The 23,456-nt window shown below is 36.2% G+C and overlaps 1 protein-coding gene across 10 annotated transcripts in view; it reads left to right on the forward strand.

The window, feature by feature from the left end:
• The window catches only part of RBM26 (RNA binding motif protein 26), a 55,156-nt gene that overhangs the window by 25,958 nt on the left and 5,742 nt on the right, over positions 1–23,456 (forward strand). For 9 of the 10 annotated variants that reach the window (XM_052705863.1, XM_052705864.1, XM_052705865.1 and 6 more), the window contains exons 15-21: positions 2,897–3,025; positions 5,101–5,175; positions 6,872–7,042; positions 11,967–12,071; positions 13,866–14,075; positions 15,157–15,243; positions 18,744–18,857. In XM_052705863.1, coding sequence (XP_052561823.1) covers positions 2,897–3,025; positions 5,101–5,175; positions 6,872–7,042; positions 11,967–12,071; positions 13,866–14,075; positions 15,157–15,243; positions 18,744–18,857 — 891 coding nt within the window. The remainder of the gene's footprint in view (positions 1–2,896; positions 3,026–5,100; positions 5,176–6,871; positions 7,043–11,966; positions 12,072–13,865; positions 14,076–15,156; positions 15,244–18,743; positions 18,858–23,456) is intronic. The other variant, XM_052705873.1, reaches the window with a different exon arrangement.

The following is a 23,456-nucleotide window of genomic DNA, read 5'->3' on the forward strand; positions in this document are numbered from 1 at the left end:
AGATTAACTGAGGGTAAGTAAACATATTAGGACAGAACTGTATTTTTTTTGTTTTGATATGGTAGATCCATTTTTTCAGTCACAAAAATAACGAGAAATGCTTCAGGATCCTGAGTTATTTTTTGAAATGCATTTCTGCATTTGTCTAACAAGTAGATGTTGGTTTTTTTTTTTTTGTTTTTTTTTTTTTTTAATGCAAAACATAAGCATAAAACCACCAAACAATTACTTTTGGACTTTTGTGTTCCCTAAAAGCTGATTCTGTAAACATTTACTGTCTTACTTGATCTTACCATTTGCAGTACTTGTAAAAATTAATCAGTGCAGAAAGGACAAAGAGAGGTAAGATGTGAGAGGTGCATCTGAACAGTAGTTATGAGTTATATTTTGCCCACTGGTAGCAATTTTCAGAACAGTTATTAATGTTGCTGGAGTTTGCTACTGTTGTAGTAAAGTTAATAATGCTGGTTTCCAGACCTATTTAACACCTTAGGGCATGGACTTCCCCATTATTGATAATGTTCATTTGAGACAGCATTGGGAGGCAGCAAGTTTTACCCAGTAATTAGATTCCTGTGCCTAGTTACGTCTTTTTTCTATTCTGAATTGGCTTGACTTACAATGAGTGAAGCATCCACTGCATTTTTTTCCTTTTTCAGTTTATCTGTTAATGCTGATAGTAAACTTAACTACAAAAATACAGTGCTGTGTTATGCACACAAATGTAACAGCAGTTAATGTTTAGTTTTAAATACCGATGTCATTTCAATTTGTGTCAAGCCAAGCTAAGCATTCCACCTAAACATACTGATCTTTGCTTCTTGGCTGTATTCTGTTGATTCTTGTTGACCTAAATTCATCATGAAGAACAACATTTTATGCAGATAATATGTACCTACTTTAGAAATTGGAAGTTTGTTTCAGTTTGAATGGGAGTACCTTTTCTCCTCTTCTTGTAAGAGTTATCCTGAAACACCTTTCTACAAAGAGTAAATTCATCCTACAAAAGGTTTTTCCACTGTATCTTACAGTCCAGACTATCTTGGGTTAGCTGCTGAGCTGTTCTGTGAATTGACTGTGAAGCAACAGATTCCTTTGCATTTTCAGTGGAGTTCTGGAACTTTTTTGACTTTGTTTTACTTACTACTTCTCTTTTGCAAGAGAATGCCTTGCTTAGGTTACCCTAACAGTGCTCTGTGACCATTAGAAATTGACAGCTGTCAAAAACGTAGGTACGTCCTAGATGATTTTTCTGCTTCTGGCTGAATGCGGGAAATTACAAGAACTTCACAGTAAGAAAGGAGGTATCTTTGCCTTTCAAGGAGGGAAGGGAAGGAGGGAGGTGTGATGAAACAGCCATTGTGAGACCTTTTCAAATCTGAACAGGGATTTGCAATTCGAGATTCACAGTGAGATTCACAGTGAAGATTCACAGTGTTCTCCCTCTTCAGTAACATTAGAAGATGTAGGATGTTAACATGTTGCTTCTTGCTCTTCTTTGTTAGTTAATGCAGGTACATCTGCTATAGCATCTCTTCTTATTTTTGGAGATGACTAAGTGAGGTTCATTCTGCCATGAAGAGAGTTCAGGGCAAAAGGAATGTGTCCCTGTTTTTATTTGCTACTTGGTCTGCTCTTTTTAATATGACCTGTATTAAAGCTACTTTGTAAGAGGAACAACATGTTTGGGATGTGCATATGTTGACATGCTTTAATTAGTTTTGAAACAATTTCATCTCTCTTTTGATTGCCTGCTTAGATTGTTTTATATTAGCTTTTAAAATATATAAAACATGCTTTGATTTATTTTTTTTTTTCCTTCTTTTTTCTGTCTATACTACCAACTCTACAAGATTCTTATATGTGGGGAAGAAATAGTATCAGTAGCACAATTACAAGAAAATCTTTTATGTGAAGCATCCTTCTTATTCTTCTGATCTCTTGATCTTTTCTGGCTTTCTAATGTTGGCTGTCCTTTTTGTTTCTTCTGTTCTTGGGCATAGTATCTGTTTTATGGACTGCATGGTGACCAGTAGACTCTGCATGCATCTTTTAGTTTTCCACATGTATAAGATATTTTTAATTCCTGAAAATGTTGCAATTTGCTATCAAGGCAGGCAAGATTATGCTGTTACTATCTTCAACTCTTAATCAAGGATTTTTTTTTAATACCAATCAGTGGCCAAAATGTATTTTAGGAAATGTTGCAAGAAACAGAACATTCCAAGTCCTCAGGTACTTTAGAGAAGTAAACAGTAAATGCTAGAGAGGTTGTAAAGCAGGCATCTGTGCTCTCAGTAAGTCATGGAGAAACATTCATATGCAAAATAGGAATAAGTAAGGCCATAGGACTGTCTTCCTTGCTGTACAATGTACAAGACTTCACTGTATGTCTTGCCTCGTATTGATGGTGCAAGTTGTACTTTGCAGAAACTGCCTATGAAAAGAAGCTATTTTATTTGCTTTGGACCTTAGTTTCTGCAATTGTTGAATTTTGCCAAGAAAATTCATGCAGCTATATAAAATTGTTTTTTGAACTTAAAAATAATAAAAGAAAAAAAAAATCACTTATTCTTGAGCAAGTCTTTATCTCCTACTTCTTTAATTAAGCTCAAGTACATACAATTTTATATATTTTTTAACTTTGAAGTAAATAAGAAATTGGAAAGAATTTATAAACTGATATTCAGAATTTTTATATATTTGATGTTATGCTGCCTCTTCAAAAGTTGTTTAATTTCAGCAACTCCAAATAAAATTATTTCACCAAATTTTTGTATTCCATACCATCAAAACAGACAAAAGAAAATACACGTAGATATTTCTATACAGTCATTTATTTTTAAAAAATTGAAATTCACTGGCAAAAAAAAAATAAAATGATTTCCTTCTGTAGGTTTTATCCACTTCTACTGGCTTGACAAAAACTGTGTACAACCCTGCTGCTTTGAAGGCAGCACAGAAATCTTTGCCTGTTGTTTCCACTTCCGTGCTAGACTCTAATGAAGCACAGAAGAAAAAACAGGTAAATTAAATATACTTCTTTATAAAATGGACCTAGATTGGGAACTTGTGACCACTAGAGATAGTCCACTATATATATTCATCTTGAGCATAGGTAATATTAGTTGCAAGATTAAGTTTACTGTAATGGTTTCTTTCCAGAGGTCAAGAAAATTCATTATTGTTTTATTACTTTTTGAGCGCATGTTCAGGCAGTACGAGCAGATTTAAAACTCTGTAATAGTTTAGAATGTGGAACTCTTTTTCCCAGAAACACAGTCTCCATGTTGAGGCATGAACTGTCTATTGTGAATGAGAAGGCAGTATAGCATAGTTATAGTATAGTCAGTGTTCTCTCTTAAGCCTTTCTGGAACTGAACTTTATTTTTGTTAAACAGGCCATTTGTTCTTGTTACATTTCGTACTTTTAGTGATCACAGTTGTGTATTCACCTGAAATCTGAGAACGATGCGACTTTGCATTTTATTGTCCAAATTATAGTTCTCCTGCATCTGTTTTTAATTATGCATGATACTGAAGAGAAAGTGCAAGAAAAATGCCTTAAATTTGGTCTTAAGTGAATCACTCTAATTGTAGTTTAGCTAGCTTTGGATGCTCAGAGCCAGTAAAGCTCCTATTCTGGCTTTGTTCTTACACTTCATTAAAACAAGACACAGGACAGTATTTATCTGGCTGGATTTAAATTGCATACTAAGAATTAAATATGAAGTTATATTCAAATATAAGCCTAATGTCATAATTTGAAATAGCGGTTTGTTGCTGCATGTCAGTTGTGACATTGGTCCAGACTTCAGAGATGAATTCTGATTTGGGGATTTCATTTTGTACTTGTCCCCCCAAAACATGTTTTTCAGAATCACAGCCTTTAGCTTTCAATATAAGAAACTGACTGCTTGCAAAATGGCAAAAAAAAAAAAAAAAAAAAAACAACCCAAAAACAAACAAAGACACAAGAAAACCACTTGGAATGAAATTATTGATTTAACACCTGTAGTCTATTGTGTTTTTTTTGTTGTTGTTGTTGTTGTTTCTGAGAGAAAACATTGAAGACATGCCAAATTATTGCTTCTCTTTGTGCTGTTCCCTGTCTTCAGAAATTTTCATTATAATGAAACATGTCGAAAAACATGATTTTGTGGGACTCACTCCCTTCTTTCTTTGTCTCCCTAGTTTTTCTGAACATTTGTCCCCTTGTCTTATCTTCCCTTTCCTTGCAGAAAAATGATTGCACACTATATTGCAAAACTAACATTTCACGCAGCAGAATTTGTTAGTATTTGAGAATACACATACAGACCTTGTTAGTGTTTCTTTTTTGTGGCTGTTGTGCACTTACACTTTGTATATGGTAATCCACTTAAAATTTGATAGTAGATTGGTGATCTAGAAGTGCAAATTCATCTTCTGCCACTGCTTTTATCTCATTTAATATGCTGGTATCAAAGCTCTTTATAGACTCCTGCTATTATCCTTGTACCTAAGATTTTACATTCTATATCTGAAAGCAAGAAGCAGTTGCTTTCTCTCGAGAAGCATTAGTTAAGACCTGAACACAGCAGCTGTGGCAGTCCCCTACTTTTCCTTCTGAGTGCAGTGCATCACAAATTAATCAGGTTCAATTTGTTTTGATTTGCTCATCACATCACCACAATTCTGTTTTTAGCAAATGCAATATAGATTTTTTTTTCTGAGGGTAATCAGTTTGTTTATTTTTTTTGTCTGGAACTGTACTGTAGAGGTTGATTTATTGGCTAGATTCACAATTTCTTTCAAGATACCATCCTTACAAGTTTGAACTCTTGCATGTTGTAAATCTTGTGGTAGTATATTATTTTACTTTTCAAGTTACATTGTATACAGCTTTGCTAATGAAGATCATTAGGTTCTTCACTTTTTTTGGTGACACTTTGTTTTCCAAGATCCAGCTTTAAATATTGCCTTTAGGGTTGAGTTTGTTACTGTTTTTTCTTGTTATTGTAAGTTACTACTTTACAGTTGTGACATACAGTATATTATTCTTCTGAAATTGTTTTGCAAAATCCAGAAACTTTCGGTATTTTTTTTAAATGTTTTTAGGAAGCACTGCGACTTCAACAAGATGTGAGAAAAAAGAAGCAAGAAATCTTAGAGAAGCACATTGAAACACAAAAGGTAAAGTGTTAGCATTAGTGAAGGTCAGCAGTTGAGTTGTAAAATTTATCCTCGTGAAAATAATTCAGAGTAAGCCACAAAACTGACAGATACATAGGTGGCTCCGAAAGGAATGCCTTCTATTTATTTCCTTGGAAACTACAGCAGATACAAAGAGCACAGTGACAAAATTTGATAGAACAGATTCTCAGCTACAAAACACTACTTCTCAACACAAAACAACTGCTTCTCACCTCTGTTAGCTATGCATTCTTGCTAGCTGTGAACTGCCTGTGTGCTGTGCTCATAAAAATCTGTACCGGTGGAGGTGACCCACTGTTTCAGAGCTGCTATGACTGCGTATTGCTGAAATGCACCCACTGCTTCACTGCACTCACCTCTGCTGTTTGGTCTCTGTAAACGTTCAGCAGGCGTCAGTGAGTGTCAGTGGGTGCCATTTTTTTCTGCATGTAAGAATTCAGTTACACACCTTTGCTGCATCTGCACTCCTGTATCAGGCGCCATTTTGTCAGGCTGCCCCTCTGCTGCCCTTTGTCGCACAGCAACAACATGTGATGGAATACTGGTGGGAAGGTTCAGCCTCTACTGCTGTACCTTCAACATTGCTTCTGATGTCATAAGTCAACGTAATAAAATAGGAGGCGTTATTTTTGGAGTAAAATAAGCATGTTTTCAACTGAAATGACATAGTCGCATTAAATTTGGAGTTTTAATCTGTCTTGTCATACTATTTCATTTAAATTCCAAGCATCTACAATTAGATGCAGGTTTTAGTTGAAATTGTCTGGTTTGGGTGCAAAATGTGAACTTCTTTGTGAGAAGTGAGAGAGAAAGCTATACTTAGTAAGTGCAGAAGTTGATATAGAATAGTGTACGTGACTGCACACAAGCTTGGGAGGGGGAAAAAGCAAAAATATCGTTATAATTTCAGTATCTTGAGCAAATCAAATGGAAACCTCAGATGTTCATTAGAAAATCCATTTATCAAAGATTAAATATCTGAATATAAAATGTTAAAAGTCTTCTTTACTGAGTTTTGCAGATCATAGCATGGCTAGCAGGTTGAGGGACGATATCTTCCCCCTCTGCTCTGGGCTGGTGGGGGCACATGTGGAACACTGTGTCCAGTTCTGAGCCTCTCTGTTCAAAAAGGTAGGGATCATCTAGAAAGAGATCAGTGGAGGTCCGCAAATAGAAATAAGGGCCTGGAGATCTGCTGTATTAGGAGAGCCATAGACATCTAGGTCTGTTCAGCCTGGAGAAGACTGAGAGGGGGTCTTATCAATGTTAAGTATCTAAAGTGTGGGCTTTAAGTGGTTGTGGCCAGGCTCTTTTCAGTGGTCTCTGGTGATAGGACAAGGGGCAACAGGCAAAAACTGAAACATGAGAAGTTCTGTGCAAACATACAAAAGAACTTAGTTGCTATGAGGTTGACAGAGCACTGGAACATGTTGCCTGCTATCTTCTCTGCAGATACTCAAGACCTGTCTCAATGATTTTCTGTTCAACCAGCTATAGGGAACCTGCTTTTAATAGGGGGGGGTGGACTCGATCTCCAGAAGTCCCTTCCAACCTCTCTGATGCTATGATAGCAGAAGAAATACAGTACTCTGTTTTTCCATTAGTTGTAGTAGTTACTTGAAAACAGATATGTGATGGAAATTGCAATGTTGTTTTCTTTGTTTAAATTGGACAGATGCTGATTTCAAAGCTTGAGAAAAATAAAGCCATGAAGTCAGAAGACAAAGCAGAAATCATGAAAACACTGGAGATTCTAACTAACAGCATTACCAAGTTAAAAGATGAATTAAAAGGTGTATCATCAGGAGGAGGGACTCCTCTAAAAAGCATGAAAACTAAGACTCAGGTACTCATATTTTGATCAGCTTTCTAATAAGATGAATTTACTTGCTTAAGTCACTTTAATGAAAATATGCAGCTATATCAGAAGTGCTTAGAAATATGGTGTTTTAATCTTGAAGTCTTCTGTGAAGAGAGATCGGTTTTGCCCTCTGTTTGAAAGAACATAGTTCATTTAAAAACTTAGCTATTGTCTAAAAGTTTGAGGCAGTGATACACAGATACAGTGTTATTTTGAAGATAGCAGAACAGAAGTTTGTCTTTTGCCTTATTCAGTCTTTTGTGTATAATCTGTTGCTTTTGTAATACACAACTGCTGTTGTACTGGTTGTTAACAGAAATAATGAAGAGTGTTTCTAGCGCTAAATGGTGATCGTTATGCAACACAGATATCCACTAGTCACATGTAATACCTAAACTAGAAGCTAGTTCATTATTAAACTGGTGTATGTGTTTGTTTTCTTGTTCTTTTTGTGTAATTGAAATCAAAACAATTGAATTTTTCAGAAATAAGATTATACAATTGATTTTCCTTTGATTTGGGTATCGGTATTTGAGTTGGGTCTGTGAGAGGAGTTTCTCTTACCTGCTGTACTTTCTGCTCATGTAACCAGTTCCTTGATTCTGCTTTAAAGTGCAATTTTGTTAGCTTTGAAAAATTAAATTGTAAATATGTCAAAAGGTTTGGGCCTGGTTTGGCCTGGTTCTGTGACTAAATGGAGTGAAGGGTCCCATGGACCCATGGCTCAGGAGGGGGGAAATGGGGACAGTGAGCTAAGAGAGAAAACTAATTACCAAATATGATAATAGAATGCTAGATAACACAGTATAATACAGTATGATTAGTAATGAAGCTAATCAAATAAAGGAGTGAGTGTCCAAGACCAAAGGTCTTATTCTTGTGCTGAAGGTGAGATGGCTAGAGAACATACACCATACAGACGAGCAGAGAAAGAAAGGACAGTCTAGTGAGTCCCGAGCAGTTTCATCTTTCCCTCTAAACAGAAAAGGAGCAGTGTAGTCTTCTGGGATTAGTCGTTTTTCTCTTTAGAGAAGGGTACCTAGAAACTATACACAGTCCATACAACTGGAGCGTTAACTCTTAAACTCCAGTGCTCTACATGATGTTATGATGTGGAATACCGATAACAAAAATCATGAAACCATGATGAGCGTGTCTGCACCGACTGAACCAATTTGAGACTGAAAGTGACATTTTCAGGAGCAAATACTTCTATAAAAAGCATACAATTGAATTTTTCAAAGCTAACAAAATGATGAAGCACGTGATAATAAAAGGCCAGATTTTTCTATATTGTATTTTCCAGTAGAACAGAAAAGCACTTAAACTTTCCTTGCAGCTTTCATTCGGTTCTTAAATTTTCAGAATGCTTAATCATCTCTTGTAAAGTTTGGAATTCTATTTTAAAAAGCTAGTGCAACATTAAAACCCAGATTTAGTTTAAATGGTTTATAAGTTTTCAGTTTGAAATAGAAGAATTGGTGTTTCATTTTACATAAAAATAGAGGTATTAGAAGTAGTTGCAATATAAATTACAGTGATGTGCAGATGTGGAAGAAAAAAGTACTGAAAGAAATACTGGAATGACCTGTACATACTCACTTCACTGTAGCTTCTTACCTCATTAGTCAGTCAGCAAAAAGTTGAAGCAACAAATTTTTATCCTGAAAATGGGCCATACACTCTGATTTCTTGAAGTTGATTTTCTCTTAGAATAATTACAGCTTTAGTGGAGTAACTTTTAGAGCGGGAACAAGAGGTAATAACTCCAAGCTTTGAAGTCTGCTATAATAAGATTAAATTCATGTTCTTTGAAGGTGACAGATTTTTCTGACGTTTGAGAGTGAATTGGCACTGTCCAGTGAGAGAATGTTTCTTAGAGATCTTAGATAAGTTAATTTCCAGTAGAATGAATTTGAACTACAAAAGTTCTAGGAATTGGCAATATTTTCAGATCTGCTTTTGATTCTCTGTCACCAGTCTCCTTCTTGTTCTTAGCATACTTGTAAATGAGCTCCAAGAGTATTTGCTCCATTACCCTCTCAGGGATTGTGACGAGGCTGACCGTCATGTACTTCCCCAGATCTTCTTTGCCCTTCTTGAAGGTCAGAGTGACATTTGGTTATTCTCAGTTCTGAGGAATATTCCCAAATGTCATGACCTTTCAAAGATAATTGAGATTGGCCTTGCAGAGACATCAGAAAGCTCCCTCAGTACTTACGGTTGCATCCAGTCAGTTCCCAGGGACTTGCGTACGTCCAGTTTGCTTAAATGTTACCTAACTTGAATCTCTACTAACAAAGGTAAGTCTTCCTTGCTCCAGACTTTTTTACCTCTCTTAGGACCTGGGATTGCTGAAGACAAGCTTTGCCAGTAGAGGCTGAGGAGAAAAAGGCATTGGCTCTTTCCAATTCCTTTTTTGCTAGGTCACTTTCCCCATTGACCAGCAGGCCTGTATTTTTCATGACAGTCTTCATTTTGCTCCTGATACACCTACATAAATTTTTCTTGTTCCTTACCACCTCACCATATTATTCCACTTCAGGAGGGCTTTGGCTTTCCAAATTAGGTACCTACATGCTCAGGCAGGCAGTCTGTATTGTTTCTGCGTGGTCTGAGCCTGCTTTCACCTCTCCTGCACTTTTAGATTTGAATTTTGTTAGGAGCTCTTTATTCATTCATGCAGGCCTCCGATTATTTCCCGCATGTTTTGCTACGTGGGGGACACAGACTTTAAACTCATGAAATTGAGAATAACTCATCATCTCCCTTAGGCATAGCTACGTGCTTTCACACAGCTCTCTCACACAAAGGACAACTTCTTCTCATCATCCTTATTTGGCTTTCCTAAAGAGACTGCATCTGTCTACTGCAGCACTCCAGTTATGTGAGTCACTGTACAGTGGGGAGTTGTAACAGGATGATCTTTAAGATCCCCTCCCACCAAAGCCATTCTGTGTAATCTCTGTGAGATTGTAGTCCTGAAACTGCACAGACATCTAGTCCCTCCGCTATACTTTCTATAATGTTTTATTATCAGTGCCTTTGAGAAAGGCACTGATTTGCCAGAAAAGAGATTAGATTTTCCCCTTTGTTACTGTTCCATAGGTACTCCCTTGTTTATATTGGTATGTGCATGCTTGAGGTTGTCCATCTTCAACTCTTTATGTTGATTTTGAGATCTCTGCAGTCCACATTACTAATTTTTTTGTCAATCTGGTCCTCATGTGATTGTAGTTTTCACTTATTTTTGTCTTGTTCCAGATAATGGAGATTGTAAAACACCCTTCCCCATGAGTATAGAAACCTTTGCTGCCTCCTGGTATGTCTTGAAGGAGGCATTTTCTTATTGAGGTGAAGCACAGCTCTGTAAAAAGGGAAATCTTCATTAAGAGCACTAGAAATAAACTTCAAAAATCTAGAAACTTTCTGACACCAGAGTCACTGCTTTGTGAGTTCTAACTTCTGGTCATTTTTAAATTTCAGAAGTGGTTATTTTGACACATCTTTGGTGCATTACAATGCCATTACAACACTGGGATTTGAGAAACAGTTTGCAATTCTGAAAACTGAAAATCATAATACAGGAGATTAATTTTTATGGTTGCTGTAGATAATCAGAAAATGGGGCTGAAAGGAGTTCAGATTGAAGTTACCAGTTGAATAATCCAGCTTTTTTTCTTTTAAAGCTTCCAGGAAAAAAAAAAAAACAAAAAAACAAAAAAAACCAAAGAAACACACAAAAAAATCCCTTCTTTATCATTCAGTGGTGCTACTTGGTTTCCAACAGTCACAACTGCGAAGCCTTCGTCTCTTTGACAACGAGCCTTTTAATACATTACATGCTGTTTGAAGCAATGAGTGTATGTGTAAAACTATTTCATAGTCATAATTTTCTTCTTCATTTGCAATGTCATTAGAACATTGGATTGCTGCTTTTTCCATTAAAAACAAAATAAGTATCCAATTTGGAACAAAACTTCAAGTAAGATTTTCATAGTCACATGAAGCTCTTTTCTATATCTGTACCAGCACCTGCACCTCTCTACTTTCAGTGAATGTATCTAAATTTGGATTCAGAGGCACCTTTCAGTTTGATACATATTTTTGAACTTCCTCATCATTTATAAGGTACTGTGTGCTGAAGGGCAACTACAGGCACATCAGAGACCAACCTTTTGTTAGCAGAGATACTGTTACTGTGGTGGTTTTTTTTCGTTTGTTTGTTTTTTCTACTATGGTCTGAACTGAACTACCATTTGTGCTTTTTCATTATGGAATTGTGATAATTTTAAAAGCTTCTTCTCATTACTTAGTGTAGATTGTGTATTCATTCATAACAATGCTTTTTTTTTTTTTCCTGTAGAGTCCCTTTTTATCACTTCATTGCTGTCATATAATTTTGCATTTTTTGTCTTGTGTATCTCTAGTTTAGAACAGATTCTTTTGGTTTGGCTTGATGTACTAAAAGCTTTGGCATCACCAAGCTCAAAAAAACATGCTGCTACACACTGAAGTTTTATCTTGCCTCTTTAAGGCTCCTAAGCTTGCACTTGGTGTATTTTTTTTAAAGTGGAATCGTAGTGTTGTAAGCAGTTTACCTCCAAAATTACAGCTGTGGGTCTAAATCAATAAGCCACAATTTGGCTAAGTTTAGAATTTACGCACTCTAGTTTTAAAATTTACTTTTCCTAGAGTTGCTAGGAATTTGCTGCCACGCTTCTACCTGGAAAACAGACTTTTCGCTTTCCTGGAGGCCAGTCCTGGCCAATCTTTCAGTCACTGCATATTTGTGAAATAGCTTGCCGATTGGAGCATAGCACAGGATTCTTAGGTTTCATCAGAAAATTGTTTCCTCACTGGAAAATGTAAACTGTGCAACTAATAATTTGCTGTGACAATTTCTTAGATGCAGAAAGAGTTACTAGATACTGAACTGGATTTATACAAGAAGATGCAAGCTGGGGAGGAAGTTACTGAATTAAGACGGAAATACACAGAGCTGCAGCTGGAAGTATGTTTTCTCATCTTTTGTTTCTATCTTTCAATGAAATATTTTCCTACATTTTTGCTGGCTTGTGAATTGTATCATTTAGTGCAATGTTTCTTATTATAGATGAAGGCAGTTAGCAGTAATATTAAATAAAAGTTTCTGGGTTCTGCTTCAGTAGAGAAAAAGCATCAACGTTACTTTTTATCACTAATTTATTTAAATTCTGAAACTTTAGATGATATTTTATGATTTTTATGATAGTAATACATCCTTGTGGACATTAGACTATTTTTAAATTGTTGTCTGTGTTGGATTACAAAGGAATAAAAAATACAGCCTCATCTTTTTTTTTTTTTTTGATAATGTCAACATCCTCTCAATGAAGGCCAAAGTGGCATAAAGTAATGTTAGCACAGCATTATTTTTGAGAGAAGGTGGACTCTCTGAAAACAGATACAGTGTGTCCTAAGCATTCAGTGTATAGAAACATATTTTTTTCTTTTTGTTTTACTTGCTTCGTAAAAAAAAAAAATAAAAAAAAAAATAGAGAAGGCTGCTCTAGAATGTTTTTGTCTTGGTATAAGAAATTATGAATAGTATTGGACGGATAATAATTCTGCTGTTTTGCCTGTATGTGTAGTAGCTACTTGGAAGATACTGATGTTTTTTCTACTCTAAAGCAGAGTGGTGTGTTGCTTAAATAAATCCTTCTTAATGAAGCTTGGTTGTATTTTAGGTATGACTGCATGCAGACACAGTGCGTGTACATGCAGCTAGTTTGCATTAAAATCTTACTTCAAGTTGTTGTGTAGCTTTGGTGGTGGCTTTTTGATGGTGAAAATAGGTTTGTTAATAAGCCAAGCCTGTTGAACTGAGATGACTCAAAAACAAACACTTAAAATAATTATTCTGATAGTGAATAATATTTCATAGGTATCCTGAATGATTTTATTAATACAGCAGTCATAAATCGATTTCCTCATGGAAGGAGATCATTGGCATGCAGTCAAGTAGCGTTAGCAGTACTGACATGGTAAACGCGATAGGATACGTTAAAAACATTGTTACTGTGATTTTGTTTAGCATTCTGATTCATAAATAGGGCAATCTCTTTTGTAATGATCTGAGTTTTTTTTTTTAATGTCTGCTATACATGCTCAAATTCAATCCTTGAAATGGGTTGTGGGTGGTTTTTATTTTTTAAGCTTAAATTTTACTTTTTTTTTTTTTTTTAATGTCTGTTGGAGTGCCTTTTGATTTCAAGAAAATGCATGTCTGTTCTGTGCATTGGAAATGCAGGTGTGGGATTGGAAATTGGTGACTGTGTAGACCCAAATTTTCAGAGAACAATTTGTCCTTGGATATGCATAGTAGAACCTCTGTTTCACAACTCACAGTACTGTGGCCAAATGTTACTATGCTTTTTTATTATTTTATATTTTCTTTTGAGACTAAAAATTCTGTCTGTAAATTAGGAGAAAACTGTTAGTCAGTACAATGAGAAAATTTCATTAACAAATTTCAAATGTTATATTCCTGTCTCTCCCGAGGAAAGGAATTGTCCTCACAGTGCTTCTTTGACTTCTGTTGTTCTAACATGTTGTTTTTTCTGTTCCAGTACTATTTTGAATCTGTTAATAATGTACATCATTAATTTTAGCATATTGTAAGATCTTAAAGTTGCTCTAAGTCTTCTTTAGGGATGTGTCTTTTTTTTTTTTTTTTTTTTTTAGGAAATGTCAAAATATATGTTTGTTAATTTTGTCTAAATATTTGGATTATGAATTTTAATAAATCCGTGTGTGTAAATCTTAGGCTGCCAAACGAGGAATTCTTTCTTCAGTTCGTGGTAGAGGGGTCCATGCAAGAGGTCGAGGTGCATCACGTAGCAGAGGTAGAGGAATACGTGGACGGGGTCGAGGCAGAGGAGTTCCTGTACATGCTGTTGTGGATCATCGACCAAGGGCATTAGAAATTTCTGCGTTTACGGAAAGTGATAGAGAAGATCTTCTTCCTCATTTTGCGGTATTTTGTAATTTCTCTTTTTCTGCTCATGGGATGGCATTCTATCCAGTGACTTGTTTATGCTTGATTCAGTTCATCTGGAAATATTATTCAGGAATAACTCTATAACATGATATACCTGTTCATGATATAGAGAAGCAAAAAAAAGTCAGAAAAAGGTGAAACAGAAATTACACTGTTATTTCAACTGCTGTTAACTGAAACATCAGACAGTTTGTCAGAATTGGTGGTATTTTTTAGGGGAGTTTCAAGATGACCTGAAATTTTTCAGTGTTTCTGCCATTCTGATTTGGACAATAAAGATGAGAACTATGTATTTACTGACAAATTTCGATAGGGCATCCAAAGGTTTCTTGTATTAATCTGTCTAAGCTTAGAGGTTTTTTTTGTTATTGTTGATCAACAACAACAATCTACTTGGTCAACCATAAGGCACTGGTCTCAGTGAAGATTTAAAAGAATAAACTTATTTTTAATCCACAGCCTAGTATTACGATTGAGTCTGCCAGAAGACCGTTGTTGCTGTTTTTTCACATGTTCTTTGTACTTCAGCAGTGCACTCCACCTGTACAGATATGTTGGGTATTGGAGCTTACATTCTTAGCAGCATTAAAATACCTTAGAAAGTATTGGAAGAGTTTATTGGGCTAGAAGTTAAGATGCTGAAATCAAGCTAAGATGGAAATTTTGGCTACCTGTCCAGTATCTCATCTTTTTGTAGAAGTGTTTCATAATAAACTATTGGAATAATCTGAAGACCCCCTCTTCTTAATCAAGGAGAAGTATTGAAGCAGAACCACCTCTCTTTTCTGTCATAATTTTACTTCATACTTGTATGTTTACAACTAGGAAATGTAAACTGTAAACTGTGGTACTTTGTGTTTTTAAAAATGCAAAGAAAAATAACACTTTTGTGCAAAGAACTCTAATTTGCATTAAGAGTTTGAAAAGGTACACTGTTCTAACTTGATATGCTTTTTGAGGTGTTTCATGTAGGACATCATTTTTAGAAGGGGAGGGTAGGGGAGGAAGGCTGGTTTACTAAGCTTTTTTTTCTTTCTTTCTTTTTTCATATTAAAAGCAATACGGTGAAATTGAAGATTGCCAGATAGATGACTCTTCGCTCCATGCGGTGATTACCTTTAAAACAAGAGCAGAAGCTGAAGCTGTGAGTAGTTTCATTGAAAATACTTGGCAGCATTCAACTGCAATATATTCTAATATTTGATTAAATTTAATGCAGATAATTACTCAGAAATATTTTAAAGAATTCTCATATAGGAAGTCTAATTGTAGACTGAACAATTCTGTCAAAAGTGACACAGGCAAAGAGACCTTGCCTGTGGTCTGTGGAGGGGATTTTTCAGGCAGTGATGCCAGAGGGACATGACATGGAGCAACTGGAGAGTCATGCCTGTTTCTGGTGGCCATTTCCAGGAATGGGCTATTGAGTCACCATCCCTGGAGGTGTTCAAGAAATGTTTAGATATTGTGCTAAGGGACATGGTTTACTGGGGAAATACTGGTTGTAGGTGGTCTGGGTGATGATCACGGAGGTCTTTGCCAACCTTGGTAATTCTGTGGTTCTGTGATTACTGAATCTCCTATAGTATAAGGATTTATAACAAAGCAGGGTTATACTTTTGTAAGAGGGAAGTCAAGACAGTCATATAGAAATTCACAGGTAGATATCCTTATTTAATTGCCAGTTATTTTCACCTTAAGGATTCAGTCTTGTGTAGTTTAACTGACAGCCTGCAGACTGAGTCTATATATTTGGTTGGTTCATCAGTTGTATTTAGCTTTGCCTGGAAATCAGTGATAATGTGAATGTAATTTTATGCGGTGAGATATTTTCTTTTCCCCCAAAGCATATTTACTTATGAAGTTACAGAAGTATAGAATTACAGAAGTAATTCTTAGAGAGTTCTGAAACACAGCATTGAGGTATGTTGTAATTCATTATCCTTAAATATAGATTATGAGGACTGTATTTCTGGATGAACAGGATTCTTGCCTTACTCAGTTAATAGTGCAAGCAGTATACGAATCTGCACAAAATAATGAACATAGTTGCATTGCAGATTATTTTGTTTTCTTTAAAATCCTTCCATCACTGTTGGGAAGGAGTATCCTGAAAGTAATAGGGTTTCCAGGCAAAAAAAGAGAAGATTAATGTATATGGTATGATTGTTTAGAAAGATTTGATTTCATAGTTACACTTTGAAGATGATATCTTTGCACAAAGTTTATCTTTTGGAGATTATTGAACGGAATTTTCATACTTGACCAGATTCTTTTGTTTCTGTATTCCTTATCTTGAAAAAGATAAATGATCTAATTGACAGAAGTATTTACAATGAAAAAGAAACCGGTAAGAGTAGTTCTGACCACTCACAACATCATAATAGATACTTTGAGAAATAATTTGATTCATAAGCCAGAGGTGTTTTAAAGAAAGAGAAGTGTTGGGTGTGAAACATTCTAATGCAACAGTGTGGAGCTCTGACTGTATGGAGACTAAATTATTCTGTAAAAAAGGAAGTGTAAGTAAGGATACGTGGTACATAATGACTGGTAAGGATAAAGCAGTAGTATTGTGTGTCTGAAAGAACACAAACAGTAAACTTAGAGATCACAAATAAAAGCTGTAATAATTACTATACTCTAGAATGGATTCAGTTATGGTTGGAATTTTTTATTTTGATGCTTTCTAACATTGGATATTTGATTTTGTGCCTTCATATTATTTAATGTTACAGTTGTAGTTTATATAACAAAAAACAATCATCTGTTTTTATGAACTGTCCAGATAACATCTCTACTCCCATATAGAGTATGATTTGCCACAAAAAGGTTAACAGATATGTTACAGATACCTTTTATCAGCAAAATACAGGTTTTACTTTTACAACTTCTTTAGAAAAATTGGCATGCAGAGTCATTTCAGTCATAGCTAACTTTCTGTACCCAAAAGTCAAAGTTCAGTAATACTTCAGAAACAAACTCAGAAGTTGATATATGTGAAATGAAGAAAGAAAACAGTGCAGAGAATGCAGAAAGGTATTGACAAGGGAGAAGGGAGACATGGTTAGTGGATGAGGAGGTGTGATCAATAGAACAATTAAAGTTAACACTCTGTATGCTTGTTTTTCCTCAATACATTTCACTGCTTTAGAAAAATAGTAAGTACTCAAGGTGAAGATGTGCTTGCAGTGAAGTTCGGAAGGTTCTGTGAAAAGTGGAAGGATTTGGATTGAATTATAAGTCATTACCTGTATGTAATATCACAGAATCACAGAATTGTAGGGTTTGGAAAGGACCTCCAGAGATCATAGAGTCCAACCCCCACAGTCCACAGTCCAGTTTGCACTAAAACTTCTTCATTTCCTTGTAACTGTGTCTGATTACATGTTTATTTTTATACTGAAATAATATAAAAAATGTACTAGGTCAAATACAGTAAAGTCTTATTTTTTTTTCTTAAGATATTCTTGTCTAAATATAATTCCACTGGACTTTTTGTGTTTATTAGTAAAGCAGACTCTAAGGCTGGTAATAGAAGAAATTGTAGATAAGAAATGTAATCATTAAAAAACATCTACTGAGGCCAATTTTGGAGTAAATGCTGCTAATATTTTACTTTCTTAAATGAAAAAAGGCTTAAGCTTTATGACTGTGTCTGTCCTAGTCTGAAAGGAAGAGGAGTATTCCCTGTTGTAAAATGTTGAATTTTATGTAGTAGTAACTTCTTCCAAAGATTACAAGTTGTTTCTTGATCTAAAAGTCACGTATAAGTGCTTTTAAAAATTCTTGTTATGTGATATTGTGATGAGACCATGGACAAAAAGCTCCAGAGCTGCATTTTAATAGGCACAGAATCTTTTAAATTTATCATAAATTTATATGTACAGATTTAAAATTTATACCTGGGGACTTCAATATCACACAATTCATGTTCAGATGTCATCGAACATGTAATTGTTTCTACATTTCACATTATGCTGTGCTTTCAGATTGCACTATAAATCTTCTGTGACTATGATGGTTATTTCGGAATGTTGCTAACACTGATTTATGCTAGTTCATGTTACTTTAATTTGAACATACTATTTCCAAAGCAGCCACTTAATGGATCTGGTACTTAGAAAGCCATGAATATCCCATAAGTTAAAAATTTTTATATTTCAATTACAAGGGCTATACAGGAAGTGAAACATTTCCAGTAGATTAAGTTGTAATCACAAAGGTTTATTTTTTTCCTTTAATATTTAATTATTTGTATATGTGGGGATGGCTTGTTTCTTCTAGTAAGTAATGTGTTAATAGGTTTGTGTCAGTCTTCAAAAGGCGAAGTACCCATCAGCGTAGTATTAAAAGCAGAGGCAAGTATTAAGTTCAGTATGTTGAATCAACAAGTGATTAATGATTTTTCAGTGCTTATTTTGTTTGAATATGTTTTGATCATTTTCCTGAAAGGATGTGTGAATTTCGTGTGTAGTTAATAAAGTTTTGTTTTAGACAATGAACAGTAATTCAATATTAACATATTAAAACTTGTTTCCTCAGAAAAAGCAGACCGTTGGTTTGTTTCTGGCATTTAACTATTAGAGAAGTTATTTTTTCTCCTGACAAAGACATTTTTAACTAAGACTAAATTTGTTTTAGGCTGCAATCCATGGGTCTCGGTTTAAAGGACAGGAGTTAAAGTTGGCATGGAACAAGCCTGTTGCTAGTATGTCAGCTGTTGAAACAGAAGAAGCTGAGCCTGATGAAGAAGAAGTAAGTTTGTTTTTTTTGTCTCATGATTATTTCTTAAAATGAAATGGTTTTGTTTTTTAAATGAAAATGATCTATTGATTCATATCACTTAAATCTGACTCACTTTTCAGTATCAGGAAATGGATTTATTTATTTAAGAAAATATTGTTTTCTAGGCTATTGACAGTCTAAGTATTTCACTTTTCATTGCAGGCATGTTTCATTTCTAGTGTGTACATCTAGAAAATAAAATAGGAGGGGTGTGTTTGAACTTACATGAGAAATAATGAGGATTTTGCCTAAACCATGGCTAGGATTTTATTTGAATTATCTTCACCTGAATTAATCCCCTTGACATCACAAAATGTCTTAATATAATCAACAATTCTTGGGAAATTTTGCATTTAAATGTTATTCTTTGTGTGAGGTTTGTAGTGCTTGCAGCATTTGTTTAAGTTGATACTGAAGCATAATGTTAGAATTGCTAGGTCCTGGACAGAGAAGTTTTAAGAACTTCAAATTAATTTGCTGATTTAAAAATACATAAATAAATAAAAATTCTATGTTGTTTCACTGTTTAAAATTCATCTTATGCAGGATGAGATCAGGGTGGTGGTGATACCTGTAGTCACCAGCCTGAATTTTAATCTTAAACGTGTAAAATATCTCAAGTTTCTGTGTGCTTACAGTTGGTCATGCTGTTCATATTACTTTGCTTTATAGCTGATACTATATAAACTTGAAGGTTTCCATCTTTCTTCCATGTGTAAATTCCATCAATTCACCTAAAATGCTAAAGAGACTTGAGACTGAAATGAAATGAAGAATTACCTTGATAGTGTGTTTGTTTTGTTGTTGTTTTTTTGTGTGTTTTTTTTTAATTTTTTTTTAATTTTATTTTTTGTATTTGCTGTTTCAGAGGTGGAGAAGGGATAGTTCTGTAAGGGATGAGAGAAGTAAATTATTCAGCATGCTGACATTCTTAAACAGTACTGAAATAGGGCTTTTAGTCTGTTTATAAAATTGTGAGGCAGGTCTTTTGGACTTGCATGGTACTAAAAATGCCTGGTGCTTAGCCACTTAATTATGAAAACACTTAATTTAATAGATGCCTTACTTTCTGCATCCAGGTGCCTAACAAAAAGCTGGCTATATTGAATCAACAGCCAGTGCCTAGGGAGAGTACTGAGAGTCATAGGTACAGAAGCATTTAATTATCACTGGTTTGCATTTCAGGGACCTGTTGAGTCAGTATGATGTTTTTGTAGTTGATAGCCCATTCTACATGTTTGTTTTCTTAATTTGGTAGGTTTTGTTGGAATGTGAGTGAACTTAGCACCTATAGTGTCCTATGATGGGGAATACTATTGTTTAAATATGAGTACCAAGAATAACTGTACTGGATATATTCTGCATCTGCAAATTTAATTTTGATGTTCTGAATCAACCGTTTAAAAAAAATTTTTTTTTTCTGCACTTTCTCTAAGATACTTCCTGTGATACTTCCCCTTAGTGACATTTTCTCTAGTCCAGAGGTCTGTAGGCTCTATGTGTTCACTGTAAGGAAATTGTTACAGGTTTTATGATAATCTCTGCTTCCACTTAGCCTTGTGCACATGGTATTTTTGCATTTGCACTGTACAGAATGCCTCCTTTGTAGCTGTCCTATCATATTTTAGTCTGCTTAGCATCTAGACACCAGGGGAAAAGACTGAGTCGTCAGAAGGCTGCAGTATCTTAGTCTAGTTCATAATACTCTACGTGTATTGATAGTCAAGATGTTAACAGAGCTGCTTTCTGTAGGCAAAAGTAATGAATGAAGATAGTAGTTCTTCTCTCTTGTAAAAGAGCTTACTGAAGAAAGCGAATATATCATAGAATCATAGAATCACCAAGGTTGGAAAAGACCTGAAAGGTCATCCAGTCCAACCGCTCACTTATTCCCAATAGCTCCCAGTAAACCATGTCCCTCAACACAACATCCAGCCTTTCCTTGAACACCCCCAGGGTCGGTGACTCCACCACCTCCCTGGGCAGTCCATTCCAGTGCCTGACCACCCTTTCTCAAAAGCAATATTTCCTGATGTCCCGCCTGAATCTCCCCTGCCGTAGCTTGAAACCATTCCCTCTGGTCCTATCACTAATGACACGAGAGAAGAGGCCAACCCCCAGCTCACTACAAACTCCCTTCAGGAAGTTATAGAGAGCAATGAGGTCTCCCCTGATCCTCCTATTCTCCAGGCTGAACAATCCCAGCTCCTTCAGCCTCTCCTCATATGGCCTGTGCTCCAGACCCCTCACCAACTTTGTTGCCCTCCTTTGAACACGTTCCAGGGCCTCAATATCTTTCTTGCAGTGAGGTGCCCAAAACTGGACGCAGTACTCGAGGTACGGCCTCACCAGAGCTGAGTACAGGGGGACAATCACCTCTCTGCTCCTGCTGGCAACACCGTTTCTGATGCAAGCCAGGATGCCATTGGCCTTCTTGGCCACCTGGGCACACTGTCGGCTCATGTTCAGCCGAGCATCAGTCAATACCCCCAGGTCCATTTCCTCTACGCCATCCTCCAGCCACACTGCCCCAAGCCTGCAGCATCACCTGGGGTTGTTGTAGCCGAAGTGCAGGACCTGGCATTTGGCCTTGTTGAAACTCATCCCATTGGCTTCAGCCCAGCTCTCCAGCCTGTCCAGATTCCTCTGTAGGGCCTCGACTACCCCCAGGCAGATCCACACTTCCAGCCAATTTGGAAATTGCATCTGCGAATTTACTGAGGGTGCGCTCAGTGCCCTCATCCAGGTCATCAATAAAGATCTTGAAGAGGACAGGCCTCAGCACCGACCCCTGGGGAACACCACTCGTGACCGGTCGCCAGCTGGATTTGACTCCATTCACCACCACTCTCATGAGCCCAGCCCTCCAGCCAGCTCCTTACCCAGCCAAGAGTGTATCCATCCAAGCCTCTGGCTGCCAGCTTCTGCAGGAGAATGCTGTGGGAGACAGTGTCAAAGGCTTTGCTGAAGTCTAGGTAGACCACATCAACAGCCTTTCCCTCATCCACCAGATGGGTCACTAGATCATAGAAGGAGATCAGGTTGGTCAAACAGGACCTGCCCTTCATGAACCCATGCTGGCTAGGCCTGATCCCCCGCTCATCCCGCACATGCCGCATGATCTCCCTCAAGACAATCTGCTCCATAACCTTCCCTGGCACCGAGGTCAGGCTAACAGGCCTGTAGTTCCCCGGATCCTCCTTATGACCTTTCCTGTAAATGGGAGTCACATTGGCAAGCCTCCAGTCTTCTGGGACCTCATCAGTCAACAAGGAGCGCTGACAGATGATGGAAAGCGGCTCGGCTGTCACCTCTGCCAGTTCCCTCAGCACTCTTGGGTGGATCTCATCTGGCCCCATAGACTTGTGGCAGTCCAGTTGGAGCAATAGATCTCTGACTGTTTCTTCCAGAATCACAGGGGGGTTAGTGTGCTCCCCAGCCGAGATTACCAGGTCAGAGAGAGGAGAGTCCTGAGGATAACTGGTCTGACTTTTAAAGACAGACGCAAAGAAGGCATTCAGAACCTCTGCCTTTTCCTTATCCTCAGAGGTCACATTCTCAGCCTCATCCAGCAAAGAGTGGATATTCTCCTTGGTCCTCCTCTTACGGTTAATATATTTAAAAAAGAGTTTCTTAGTCCTTTTCATCCCAGTGGCCAGGTTAATATAAATACTTCTTGGCATTTCTCAGCCTACAGCCTTGTATTTTTCTAGAGTTTCACTAACCTCACAAATTAACTTCTCTTGCTGAATTTGGAAATTCTGTAGCAAAAACTAGAATTGCTGGGATGAGAAAAACAAGCAAGAAAGAACAGACATAATTAAACATCTGGGAGACTTCATTAGAGAAAGAGATCTTGTGTTTGTCCTTTCTTTAGTTAGCGCAGAAATTGCAGTGGGAAGTGTAATCATCAAAAAAAGTTCTGAGATAAGGAAAAGTTTATATATACACCTCTGTGTATGTAGGCAAAAATAAAACATAACTCACTGTCTATCTTCTTTATTTCTTTGTTTTAACTTCTCACTGAAGCCCCTAACTTGAAGAGTGTTTTGTGTAGTATGTCGAGATACCGTGTTGTCATTTGAATGTATTTGAAAACGTTTTTTTAAATTAATCTAAATGCACTTTAAAATCTTCATTATATTGAGCATGCTGGATTTAAGCTTAATTAAAGTATCTCATTTAAAGTTTTTGATAGGTAGTTTAAGCTCTTAGACTAAAAGAGACATAGTTAATATAAACTTGGAAAAGCTAGCTTTAGTTTTCAGTGTAGTATATTAAATTTCATCAAAATGTTAAAGATTGGGCATGAGAACATGTTCAACAGATCTTCTGATTCTTCAAACTACAAGATCATTTTAAAGCTCAGTAAAAGAAAAAAAAAAAGCAGCTGCATTTACCATTTACTAATTATATGTATATTTTATACATATACTTTATACACATATACTTTTTGAAAGCATTACTTTTTACCTATGAAAAATGAAATTGTATGTTCCTTCTTAGTTTTCATGGATCTGGATTGTATTTTGTCTTTCAGTCTCTTACATTTTGTGACATAACACAGAC

This window comes from Tympanuchus pallidicinctus, unplaced genomic scaffold, assembly GCF_026119805.1.
Source record: "Tympanuchus pallidicinctus isolate F22 unplaced genomic scaffold, pur_lepc_1.0 scaffold6, whole genome shotgun sequence".
Classification (NCBI taxonomy): Eukaryota; Metazoa; Chordata; class Aves; order Galliformes; family Phasianidae; genus Tympanuchus; species Tympanuchus pallidicinctus.